General features: G+C 44.7%; 1 protein-coding gene across 1 annotated transcript in view; it reads left to right on the forward strand.

Moving 5' to 3' along the window:
* Positions 1 to 13,981, forward strand: part of LOC144770056 (ABC-type organic anion transporter ABCA8-like) — a 2,854,033-nt gene that overhangs the window by 1,111,632 nt on the left and 1,728,420 nt on the right. Inside the window, exon 16 of the mRNA XM_078654287.1 lies at positions 9,992 to 10,082. Within this exon, the coding sequence (XP_078510413.1) occupies positions 9,992 to 10,082 (91 nt within the window). The remainder of the gene's footprint in view (positions 1 to 9,991; positions 10,083 to 13,981) is intronic.

The raw sequence follows: 13,981 nt of genomic DNA on the forward strand, positions 1-13,981 counted from the left end.
TGTTCCATGCAGTCCTGGGAAAGCGCCTCAAATGTGAAAAGTCTCTGGGGTTGGTAACAACGAGTGCTCCGCAGCCTTAGAAGGCAGCGCAGGTGAATCTGGGAACCCCCACACAGTGGTACCTAATGATATACCAGCTAATAAAGCTGGGGGCACTATTCTGACCTTAGTTGTAGCCCCAGGTATTGCTTGTGCAAACTGTTTTCTTCCTTTGGCACACTTGAGAGGTGAAAACGAGAATGCTGATGTTGCCCCATGTACTGCTGCAACTTTGAAAGTGGGAGCTAAGAGAGCTGCCAGAGACAGCAACGGATGTTGTAATTGTGTATATCAGAGCGAAGTTAGACAGCTTCACAAAATTATTGGGAAACTAACAAAAAAGTCTCCTTCCTGAGGGCAAACTTGGGATCACTTACTGTTAAGATCGATATGTTAACCTCATTTGAAAATGGTAACGAGGAATTTAGGCCTCAAGAAAATGAAAGGCCACAGCCCGGAACGATCCTAGGTTGCACTGGGTCACATGTTTCTTCCCAGCCTTATCGAGTGTGGGGATCTAATATGTGCCTGCATTATACATCTCCTTCTCTATCTACTAGGCACACACTGTCACATCTTAGGGGTACTTTACCAAGGGAAATTCCACGTGTCCCCCATCAACTCCTGCTTTAGGCAATCCCCAGGAGGGTACTAGAATGCTGATACATTTCCCTCACTCCCTAGAGGCACTGGGAGGAAGGATAATAATGAACCCACAGGAGGGAAGACAGTTTGCTAGGGAGCGTGCCAAGCAGGCCCCAAGTACCACCAACAAGTAAACAGAAACACAATATATGTGGTAAATGTACCCAAAATACCAAGTTCAACAAAAGAAAGCAGTAAAATCCTAACACACAAGGGGGCATGTTATCCAGAACGTCGATAAAATTATCCAATAGAAGCCCATGTTCACACCAGAACTTGGACTTCTATTGTAATTCTCAAGGGCATATTATAAAGCCCATTATCGCTGCTTTAGCAGCAGTTTTCTGCCACTAAAGCGGCGATAATTTTTAATGCCGTTCTTGATAATATGCCCCAAAGTTACTCATTGGATAAGGAAGGTCAAGCAGTGTTGCTCAATATTTAGATCTGATATAGTAGCCATTAGACACTGCCACTTTGATGAGTAATCTGATTACATTACCCTAAAGTTGTTCTATGGGGATCTAGGAGATGGGCTCGTAAATTTGGACTTACGTACTTCACCTCTAAATGGTTCCAAGATTCAATTCAACTACACTCTACAAGATTGTAGGGAAAGATCTGACTCAGGGGGTGGTAGGTTGGTAGAGAATTGCACCAACAACGCACAAACTGTCTTTAACAAGGGACTATCCAATGGGGAGACTGGAGTCGGTAGCACATGGTGGAATGAGGGATTGTCACCCCAAAGCAATGCGTTCAGCTTCCTGGGGTAGACGGTTGTCCCTGTAAACCTATAAATACAGAAACCCACATTAGCTCTGATGATACAGGTGGAAGGGGGAGGCAATCCCTAGGATACACTAGCGCTTTACAAAACTTCAAATAAATAAATAAATTACCGGGTTGATTAACTCCCTAGCCGATGGCAAGGGTGATCCCCCTAAGATTGCTGATCACGCAGTTGCATCCCTACTATTTGCAAACACTTTTCTTTTTTCTAAGACCCAGATGGGGGTGCAAAAACTTTTGGATCAATTCTCAGTATTATATGAGGAATTTGGGTTAGAGGTCAATGTTGATAAAATCACATTCATGGCATTTAACCCTCACTAGTCCTTTAGGGGTAAGGTCAAATAGGGTGATTCTTTTTTGGAGAAAGTTAAGCAGTTTGATTGCTTAGGGGTGAGGCTGACAAATTCATTATCAAGGGCTCTCCAGATTTCCAAGAGCCAGTTAACCCTTGAGCATGTAAGCTCAGCTCTGGATAAAAAGCTTAAATCTTCCACCTGTAGACCAGTTACCCTAGTCATTGAAATGTATTCGGCCAAGGCAGTAGTAGCTACATTGTATGGAACCAAGATCTGGGGTCTGCACAATATAGGTGCTATTGGAAATACATAGAACACATTCATGAGATTGATTCTTGAATTACCCTAGAATGTGTTTGGATCTTGGCTTATAAACATAGTGCATGTGGCTGCATTCAGACCCTTAGCATACATATTGGGTTTGGGTTAACAATTCCCCACTCCCTATGAGAATTTGTTTCTGAAGTGATCGCTCTTGACAACAAACCCTGGCTCCAATATGTTACGACATGGGTGCACAAACCTGACATGGTTGAACTGTGGTTGCATCCAGATCGCATCACACAAGACACGTTGATTTGCCTCAAAAATGATCCTGGCATCATGTTCATGGTCTCTGTTTGAATCATAGCACGGTGGGGGAGCTAACAGATACTTTTGGGTTTCGCCTGCCGAAGGCTGCGCTCTGCGCAGCTTTTCGGCGCAGGCGAAATCCATTGACTCTAATAAGGACTTCAGGAACGTACCCCGGCTCCCATTGGCTAGCTCCATAAATGGAGGCTAGCCATTGGGAACCGGATCTGTCCGTCAAGGCCGGACCAGATTCGGGGGCGTTCCCGCGATTTTTTCGCTCTCCACCCACTTCGGATCGTCATTGCGGCGGTGGGTGTGTGTTATTTTTTTTTTTCGAGTCGCCATTTTTTCTTCATTTTACATGTGTCTGTTGTTGGAGTTAGTTCAAGATTCGAGTTCCCACGAAGCGATCAGGGATCAGGTAAGGAGTATTTTGTTTATAAATGTGTTTTCACTTTGTAAGTTTAGGTATTTTGTTCTGTGCCGGTTCCCGCCCCCCCATCCCGCTGTCCTGTGCCCGTTCCCGCCCCCCTCCCGCTGTCCTTGTGTCCGTTCCGCCCCCCTCCCCGTGTGCCCGTTCCCGCCCCCCCTCCCCTTTCACTCTCTGTTGCTTGTTGTATTTATTGTGCATATTACCCCCATTTGCATACCACTTATGCTGTCATGTTCAGCTTGTCTATCACATTCCACCCGGGACGGAAGTCCGTCACCGCTGTCGATGACCCTGATCACAACACGCCTCTATTAACACACTTCTGTGTGCTAAGTAAACATTTTGAGCCTCGTTGCGGTCTCCACGCAACCGATTTTGCCGTTTTCGGGTAAGATTTGCCATTTTCAACCATGTACACTTTTACCGTTTCGTTACGCTTTTGGGAATGCATGCGGCACCATTAGATATTACCAGCACACAGCAGTTTCACCAGCCGTGCATGAACACCACTCTGTTTCGAGTGTCTTGTCTAAACGGCCGCCTCAACTAACTATATACGGCTCATTCGCGTTTCCACCACTTTTGTTTGGTTCTATCAACTTCACCATCCGAGTATGCACGTAAATCCGCTCTGAGAGTTTTTTGGGATAGTCGTTTTAATGGATTATACACAGCTCATTCACACTCCCATAATTTTTGTTTGGTCCTTGGTCTGTACCCTTATACCTCATCTTTTTTTTTTTCACTCGGTCACCGTCACTTATCAGTCATGGCAATTCACTCTTAATGCACCAGTTATTTTATACACATTCCCCAATGTTCATTTTCTAATGACTCTTTCTGTATATGTTTTTTGAGGCTGAGTTCCCATCCTGAATGGTGTGTGTGTGTGACTGCTCCAGTGTGTGTGTGTGTGTGTGTGTGACTGCTCCAGTGTGTGTGTGTATGTGACTGATCCCGAGTGTGTGTGTGTGTGTGTGACTGCTCCAGTGTGTGTATGTGACTGCTCCAGTGTGTGTATGTGACTGCTCCAGAGTGTGTGTGTGACTGCTCCAGTGTGTGTGTGTGTGTGTGTGTGTGTGACTGCTCCAGTGTGTGTGTGTATGTGACTGCTCCAGAATGTGTGCGTGTGTGACTGCTCCAGTGTGTGCGTGCATGTGACTGCTCCCGTGTGTGCGTGCATGTGACTGCTCCAGAGTGTGTGTGTGTGTGTGTGTGTGACTGCTCCTGTGTGTGTGTGTGTGTGTGTCTGCTCCTGGGTGTGTGTGTGTGTGTGACTGCTCCTGGGTGTGTGTGTGACTGCTCCAGAGTGTGTGTGTGTGTATGTGACTGCTCCAGAGTGTGTGTGTGTGTGTGTGTGTGTGTGACTGCTCCAGAGTGTGTGTGTGTATGTGACTGCTCCAGAGTGTGTGTGTGTGTATGTGACTGCTCCAGAGTGTGTGTGTGTATGTGACTGTTCCAGAGTGTGTGTGTGTGTGTATGTGACTGCTCCAGAGTGTGTGTGTGTGTGTGTGTGACTGCTCCGGAGTGTGTGTGTGTGTGTGTCTGCTCCAGTGTGTGTGTGTGTGTGTGTCTGCTCCAGTGTGTGTGTGTGTGTGTGTGTGACTGCTCCAGTGTGTGTGTGTATGTGACTGATCCCGAGTGTGTGTGTGTGTGTGTGTGACTGCTCCAGTGTGTGTATGTGACTGCTCCAGTGTGTGTATGTGACTGCTCCAGAGTGTGTGTGTGACTGCTCCAGTGTGTGTGTGTGTGTGTGTGTGTGTGTGTGACTGCTCCAGTGTGTGTATGTGTGTGTGTATGTGACTGCTCCAGAATGTGTGCGTGTGTGACTGCTCCAGTGTGTGCGTGCATGTGACTGCTCCCGTGTGTGCGTGCATGTGACTGCTCCAGAGTGTGTGTGTGTGTGTGTGTGTGTGACTGCTCCTGTGTGTGTGTGTGTGTGTGTCTGCTCCTGGGTGTGTGTGTGTGTGTGTGTGACTGCTCCTGGGTGTGTGTGTGACTGCTCCAGAGTGTGTGTGTGTGTATGTGACTGCTCCAGAGTGTGTGTGTGTGTGTGTGTGTGACTGCTCCAGAGTGTGTGTGTGTATGTGACTGCTCCAGAGTGTGTGTGTGTGTATGTGACTGCTCCAGAGTGTGTGTGTGTATGTGACTGCTCCAGAGTGTGTGTGTGTGTGTATGTGACTGCTCCAGAGTGTGTGTGTGTGTGTATGTGACTGCTCCGGAGTGTGTGTGTGTGTGTGTGTGTCTGCTCCAGTGTGTGTGTGTGTGTGTGTCTGCTCCAGTGTGTGTGTGTGTGTGTGTGTGTGACTGCTCCAGTGGGTGTGTGTATGTGACTGCTCTGGTTGTGTTTGTGGGGGGGCTCTGGGTGTGTGTGTGTGGCTCTGGGTGTGGCTGGCTCTGGGTGTGTGTGGCTGTCTCTGGTTTGTTTTCAGACTTTGACCCAGAGCAAGAGAGAGGAAACACATGCAAGGGGAAGGGAGGAGAAAGAGAAATACGGACAATGACAAAGGGACAAAGCAGTGATGATAAGAACCTGAAAGCGTGAGATAACGAGGCAGAGTTTCTAGTGGTGGATTAGAGATGCATGAGGTGGAATCAAAACTATGGAGCCTTGGTATTCGCCACCCTCAATATTCATTAGCTCTGGCCGCAGAGTTATGAGCAGAAATGTGGAGCTTGGCTCTTAATTCCTTTACAAATAAAGTACTGACCACAGCAGACTTTCAGAAAGTTTTCCTTGAGCACATTCTGTATCCTCTATCTGCTTTGCTTTTGACTAGGCACTGTGTGTGTGTTTTTGTTAAGGATCTAACTAGTAGTAATGCACATACTTAGGTTTTAAGGTTCCAAGTGGGTTGATAGTTTGTTTTAGTTGATGGGCACCTAATTTGACAGCCACCACCACTGCTATCCCAAAACATCTATTCCTGTTCAGCTACAATGGCCCCGAGGTCAGCCGCCACCCTCCCAGGGGAAGACTTCTCCTTCGTCAGTCGTACTGTGAAGTTCCTGCTCTTCTTCTTCAATATGCTCTTCTGGGTAAGTGCTATTCATGCTATTAGTCCTGTTATTTGAACAGAGTGTGTATGACATTATGAAATGTCATAGGAAGCAGCACTTGCTTGTCTTTTCTATACTATATCCATTCAGTCATATGTGAATTTGAAGTGTGTTGTAGTTTGTGAAGTAACATTGATCACGGGGTACAGTAATACTGGACTCAATTGCAGACTAAGTTCATGGCATATTTATTATGTAAACATAGTGCATGTTTTATATTGGTGCAATAATGTATGGTAAACATATTGGTTTCAACTGACGTTAAACAGATTTGGGATAAATGCTTAGATAGGGGACCTCCGCAACTACCTGGGACAGTATACACGTGAGATCTGTATTTCCTGAGTGAGCGATATGTTGGAGGAAGCATTTCAGTCTTAGACGGGTGTAGGGGGAAGTCTCTAACGGAGGGCGAGTGACAGGGTAAAACCTGCTCGGAAGGGCAGTAAGATATACAAATGGTTGTTTCTGTTTGAGGGCAGAGGAAGGGGGACCCGAGGGCTCTGCAGTGGAGCAGTGCCTGCTAAACGCATGGGCACGCTGGTCAGTTGCCATAGGGCCCACCGGAAGTGTTGCACAACAGCACTCCGGGCGGAGGCTTATTTGAGGGAGATGCTGTGTGTGAGGAACTGCGACATCTTTACTGCATAAAAGCTGCGGCAACTTTTATGTGCTTCTTCGTGGTTATTAGGGAAGGTATTCCTTGTACACAGAGCCACTGCTTAGGAACCCCCTGCTGTTTATCAATCTATTCTTTATGTAGCGCCTCCTAGCTCTGTTCGGCAGTTTGTAAGCGCTGTGTAGCCCAGATCCGCCCGGGGAGGCTGTGCACGTGCTGTGTGAGCACTCGCAATGATACTTTCTTTACATTTTCCTCTTAAGTATGATAGAGTTTGTTTTGCTCATTTGTGTGCTTCTATGCATGTTCCACTAGCGTGTTGTGCATTGGGCTTGCGTGCGAAGCACCATATCAGTCATTCTTTCCAGCGCCTAGATGCCTTTTTTTCAATTACTGCGCTAGGTAAATGTTTTTTTTCTTAGAAATTAATTTACATTGACTGGCGTGTCAGGACAGCGTGTAATGTTTGTGAGCGCTCTTGGCGAGTGAGGTGATCTGTGCGCTCCAAAGGTGGGAGAGATGGTGATGGAAGCGCCTCCTCTTCGCTTGGTGTCAGGGTGAAGTTTGCTCTGGGTGTGGCATAGACGGACGAGGACAGTCTCGGGGGTGTTTCTGCCCTGAGCGTGGGTAGGATGTTAAGGACAGGGGGATACTCTGGAGGACCTCGGATAATCACAGTTTGGTTTCTTCTGTGCTGCAGTTCTGCAGAAATGTTGTATTTGCTGGGGTTGGTGCTGTGTAGGAGATATGTGTGAACTCACAGAGTGGGTGAGATGCCCAAGGGAGTACTTTTGTTTTTTGTCCATATCTGAGCGAGAAACGCGAGTTCTTGGGGAGTGGAGAGTGGAGAGTGCAGAGGGAGTGGAGAGTGGAGAGTGCAGAGGGAGTGGAGAGTGGAGAGTGCAGAGGGAGTGGAGAGTGCAGAGGGAGTGGGGAGTGGAGAGTGGAGAGTGCAGAGTGGAGAGTGCATAGGGAGTGCAGAGTGGAGAGTGCATAGGGAGCGCAGAGTGGGGAGTGCATAGGGAGCGCAGAGTGGGGAGTGCATAGGGAGCGCAGAGTGGGGAGTGCATAGGGAGCGCAGAGTGGAGAGTGCATAGGGAGCGCAGAGTGCATAGGGAGCGCAGAGTGCATAGGGAGCGCAGAGTGCATAGGGAGTGGAGAGTGCATAGGGAGTGGAGAGTGCATAGGGAGTGGAGAGTGCATAGGGAGTGGAGAGTGCATAGGGAGGGAAGAGTGCATAGGGAGTGCTAGAGAGTGCAGAGTGATTGCAGAGATTAAGCTAATGGCAATGTAAATGACAATGCCATTTATTTATCTGGTTTCAAAACCAACACAAATACAAATTTTGTCATTTACAATGCCAATAACTCTAACTTTTCCAAAGGCGAAACCATTGCATTGTAAATGCTTGTTTTTTCTTTTAAAGACAATGTGCACTGCGAGGAATTCTTGAATCATATTGAACCTCCCCCCAGCAAAATCTTCATACTTACAATTTAGATATGTTATTTTGCCACTGAATGATTTTCGCAGCAATTGGAAGGGTTATAATATTCCACCAAACTGTTTATCTTGCTTGGCCAATCTTGAAACAGAAGAAACATTTTTAATCTCTGTCCCACCAACATCAATATCAGGAAAACGTGGCTAATTACTATTTTTCGTATTATATCAAGACAAATGAGTGCTACAATTAGGATTCTTCGTAGTGATACCACATAATGGCTCATCTTTGCCCTGTGAAAATATCTCTTACATGCATGGTGGCTGAGGCATAAGAACATATAACCTGCTAGTAGTAAAGTACCTATGATCTCTTGTATGATTTGTATACCAGATTTTAGTTTTAACTTTTTGTAATGCACGAGTAGTGGCGTTCTAGACTATTTTAGAGTATATGATTCTAATTTAATGGCCAAACAGTGCGGTGCTCTCCAAAGCGCGCCTGGATGTAATTTTAGGAAGCCTTATGCACAACAAACACTTTAATATTGATTTATTATGTTGGACTGTATTTTGACACATTTCTTAAATGAATACATGTCCTCTTCTTGTTGAGTATAATGTATTTAATTGACAGTTTACAGACTTTAAGTATTCGAATGGGAATTCAGCAATGTTTTTAAACTGTAATTTGTATCTGTGCTTTTATGGTTTTTGTTTTAAAACCGAATAAAGACTACTACTACTAGGGTAAAGAAGCTGACAAATAGGGCATTGCAGTTGGAAATATACACACCACACACCAAGTTGGTAGTGCCTTGTGACTTAGATCAGAAACTTCAAACTGGCATGTAATATCCATGTAGACGGTTTGATGCGATGTGGAATTTCATTGTACCACATGATGCAACCACACATTATCATACTGATGGAGACAGTATCACAAGACAGAAGGGCTACAAGGCTGGTAGAACGTTCCACCGATTGAGAGTAGAATGTTCTAAATTAAAAAGGAGCAACAGAAAGACACACATTGGAATGTTGGAGCGGAAGGTTTATACAAGCCATTATTAGCTCTGAGCCACTTAATTGTCTTCAATGGAGCACCCAACACTCACAATTTCTAATGTCCATTAATATTCAAGCACAGCCTTCCGCTTCTGAGAATCCACAGAGGAAGAAATATGCAGTATGGTTTTTGCTAGAACATCTTTTCCACTAAGCAGTGTCTACGTTATGGCCTCTGGCCCACGTGGATGAAACTCCATTCTTGTTTGACATCTTGATTCTTGAAAAGAACACAGGGGCATATTATCAAGGGGCTTTATCTCCGCTTTTTTGGCTTTAAAAGCCAAGAAAGCGGAGATAAAATTATCTCCCTATTACCAAGCTGTCGCTAACACCAGTTAGCGACAGCTAATAGGAGATAGTGACCATCTTGGGCCCCGCTTTGCATGTCAGTGATATTTATCGCTAATGACATGCAAAGTGGGTGTGCCAAGATGTTAGCGACTGAAAACAGTCGCTAACATTGCTATCTCCTATTACCAACTTTTGGAGATATTCGCGCTAAGCGCAAATATCTCCAAAAGCTAACACTTGCCCAGGAGCAGTTCTTAGCCATGTTATCCAATGGGAGGTGGATAACATGGCTAAGAGCATTTGCTCGATAATGCATGAATATCGCTGACTTTTCAGCGATATTCATGCATTGCGGCCGTTTTTTATCGCATTTGCGATAAACCTTGCTAATAGCAAGGTTTATCTGCGATAAAAATCGCCGATTTGCGGCGATAATCTTTGTCTCTAAACAAGTTAGAGACAAAAATTATCTCTATTGGTTGGTAATATGCCCCACAGTCTCTTGTAGACTTACACCTCTCAAGTTTAATGATAATTAATGCACTTTTGAGTGTGGAGATATTTTGCTCTGCTTTTCGGAGAGTATTTCAGATTTTCGTAGCCCAAGAAATGTGGCCTTGACATTTGCTTTAACGAGGTTAATCCCTGTTCTCCCCCTGACGCTCAGATCTTGGTACTCTATTTTGGTAAAAACATGAATGTTTTGGTTTTGTTTTTTATTTTCAGATCGGAAAGCTGTGCTGTCAAAAGGGAGGTTGAAGTGTGTCGGCACATCTATGTTTCTGAAGAGGAAGTGGGGCATTGGCTACCACCTACGGTAATTCATTTTTTCAATCTAGAGCACGAGGTGTCAGTCCTTGCAATTTAGTTTAGCATACTCTTGAGTGGCTTCCAAGGTGTTCACAGCAGGCAGTGTCAAAGAGCAATGAGCAAGTAAGCATCATTATTAAAATACATAAACAGAAAGATTAAGAAACTGGGTCAACCATGAGGATTATGAGTTTGGGGCAACTTATCACAGCAGGATTACGAGTTGGACATTACTGTGCAATGATGAGTTACACCTCTCAGAACGGGGAATAACTGCATATACAAAATTATTCTGGGAGGTTTTAGACATACATTTATCACCTGCTCACAAGGTGGTAAGCGTGTGATAGGGATTATGTGTGGGATGGGGGATGGAGTGATGGAGGGAGAGCAATAGGAAGGGTGGCAAGGGAAGGGAACAAATATGCCACCCTTGCCTGAGAAAAAGCTTCCCATTGACTGAAAAAACACACCAGGCAGGGCCGTGCAAAGCATCAAATGTTTTTATCAAAATGAATTTTTGGCAGATAAACTTTGGTCCAGTGTTCTGCACCAAGGAAAACCAGGTGAGGGAAAACCGGGCTACGCATTACCTGACGCGTTTGAGTTCCTCATTGGAATTCTGTTTGCGTCACTTGTAATCATGTCCATAGTATTTGTCTAAGCTCTTCAGTGATCTATTTGAAAGGCCAACTCATCTACTAGATAGCTGGTGAATCTCCTCAGCTGGAACATGTCAGGCCATATTGGCTTGCTCACATGAGATGTCTAGATTGGCGTAGACATTGATGTCTACATCATGATAAGAGAGGGAGGTTGATGTTTGGTCACTTGCTGTAAATGAAAGTCGGTGTAATTTTCTCGCGGTTTCAGATATTTGGTCAATAATGTCCAGCATTGGAGTTAAGTGGTCATAGGAAATTCTCTGAATTAATTGATAGGTGGCATGATTGAGGAAGTTACATATTACTTCTCTGCTGGATTTAGCACTTCCTCCAGAAATTGGAGGGTTTTCAGTTATCTCACAGGTCTAAATCAAGCCTGTAGTCTTACAGACATGAATATTGCAGCTCGGTTGAATATAAACATCATTGCGAAGTAGGCTGTCCAGAATACACTTCATGGGGCCATACACCTCCTGGCCTTAATAAATGCATTTTAATTAGTGTGTCAGTAACTACTTTAGATGAGTTATTCATATAATATGAGAAGAATACAACTTCGAGAACAGCCACCACATTTTCAAGCATACAAAAACAACCATATATCAAAACAGTAGTGCTTTAAGGGTCAGCAATACAATTACATACTTGAATTACATGATATATCATAATTCTCATTTTGCAAGTCAAGCCTAACCTGGCCATCCACAATCCACACGTTTTCTGATATTCTGGGGGCGTCCAAAACCTCCATATATTGATGCTTCATTTCTCCTTCAACAAAACATTCTGGATACCAAAATATTGTGTCCTAGGGCTTCAGTAGTTCACTCGTTCTGGGTAATTTCTTGAGCATAAACAACTCCTGACAAATGTAAACACATTCACATCTATTGATCTCGAGGCCATTTATGGTTTTCAAAATATCTTTTGCAGAGGTAAGAGCATTGACTCCACCCATGTTTCCACAACAAACAAAACTCCCCTCAAACAAAATAGAGCTACATTAACCCCTTCACTGCGGTGGCTATTCCGCCGCAGTGCTAAGTTGGCGGGGTGGCGCGCGGCGGCCGCATTCTGGTGGCGGAACCGCTCCGTCACCAGCCGCGGTTGAGCTGTGCTCATGACGGAGCGGTTCCGTCACGGCCCTGCCCGCTCAATAGAACGCGCCGCGCAGGCGCGGAATTCACGCCGTGCAGGCGCGCCGAGCGGGCCGTGACGGAACCGCTCCATCATCAGCACAGCACGACCGCAGCTGATGACGGAGTGGTTCCGTCACCAGCAGGGGAGGGGTTAATAATGAAGTAACATCAAATAGAACCTGTCTACTGTGCTGTGCAAAAAGATTAACAAACATGTCATATACACAAACATATACAATGTATTATTAATCAAAAAACATATATGACAATACACAAATTACGAATAATTATGTGAAAAGCAAAACTGGCATTTAGCACTATATTTGAGCAGGGCGTCCTTGTTTCACATTGGACATGAGGACGTATTCCGTGTGTAACAAATGAAACAAAAACACACTCACCACAAACAGTAGATGCTTTCTTTCTGATCGTTTGCGTTATTGCATTACACTTGCACAAAATCTTTGCAGCAAAAGACATGCAATTATGCAACGTGCCATAATAGTCGAGTTTCAGGAATTTCACATAAGAAGTGTAACATGAAATTACCAATATTACTTGAGATTACATTAATTTAACATTACTCCTGCGTCTATGTTCTTACTGCAATAAGCCACCCCCGTGGCTCTGCTAATCTTCATAATTTACAATGCTAAACAAGTAATGTATGAAACTGGTTTACTGGCTGAGGGGGGAGAAATCCTTTTAAAGCAACAACCACAATTCTTGTCAGGGCAAAGCACAAACCAGCCCTAAATTAACACGTGCTCAGCCCTCTGTTAGCTTGGCAGAGAGCAGTCGGGCTTAATTTAGAGGCAATGTGTGAAGTATTTATGCAGCACTTCAAACAGTAATAAAGTGAAAACACAACATAAGAAAAAAATCCCACACCAATTTTAGTAAAATAGAGCAAAATGTACTAAATAATTTTACTCCAATCAGTAGAAACAAAGTAAGGAACTTTTAAATATTTAAGAGTTAAATAGCACCAAAAAGTCCAAAGTGCCGCAAGCGACTATCGGGTCGTGCAAGACCAGGAAAAAGTCTCAAGTTCAGGATGATTGCGATGGAGCATGGGTCGGATACAGTGAACAGGTTAGTCCCACTGGATAGTTACCTTCTCAGCCCAGTGGAGAGTCCTGTTCTTCGGGGATGGGGCCGCGAGGAGCATCGCAATATGTGTGGATGCAGTGTGAAGAGCAGACTGGTGGTGCAGACTTCATTGCTGTAGAGCAAAGATCCTGTAGTCCTTACGAGCGGTCAGGCTTGGAGCTACACAGTGATGTTCTCTGGGAGCTGTAAATGCTGTAGCGCGAAGGGTCTGGCTGATGAAACTTCACATTGGCAGACTGTGCGAGTGACAAGGTTCTGGTGCCAACAGGCCCGTGCGCAGTTGCAAAGAGCTCAACAACTTCAACTCAACCTCTCAGAGGCCACAAATAATGTCCAGGACTTGAGGGGTCCAACCTTAGGGGTCAGGGGCTTGCTCGAGCTGGATCTGGGTGCTGGTATAGGACATGAGGCGCATGCTATGTCCCTGTGGCTCTGAACAGGAGGCCAGCAGACTAGTATAAACACAAAGAAAATCCCGGGGTCTGCCAACTACAAACACAGATATTGTGATACCAGGGACTGTCTACCAGATATTACTCCTAAGGAATATACTAAATTGTATGGATTCCCATCACTCACCATTCCAGGTGACATGCTGCATCATCTGGGTCTCCTTTAACAGGGCTACAACTCCACCCTATTGATGGAGGAGCCCAAGGATGTTTTAAAGCTCTTTGATCCGTGATGTTTTAGTTGTGAGCAGATGTATTCACAAGAGTGTATGGGAGAAAAAGTGCAGTGCAAATCTAAATGTGAAGTTAAAATTGAAGCGTGTCCAGACCACAAATTGTATTTTTGTCTGTCACGATCAAATGTTAAAAACAGTGCAAAAAGGAACAGTTTCAACAGATAGCTGTCCTATAGATAATTAATTGGTCGACATGTTTCAGCACATGCAGATGAACATATACCTTGTGATTTCTTCAGGACTTATTCACTATTGTACTAAGGTGAAAAGTTTAAATCAAAATTGTGAAACCATGTAAAAA

The sequence above is a fragment of the Lissotriton helveticus genome, chromosome 7 (genome assembly GCF_964261635.1).
Source record: "Lissotriton helveticus chromosome 7, aLisHel1.1, whole genome shotgun sequence".
Lineage (NCBI taxonomy): Eukaryota > Metazoa > Chordata > Amphibia > Caudata > Salamandridae > Lissotriton > Lissotriton helveticus.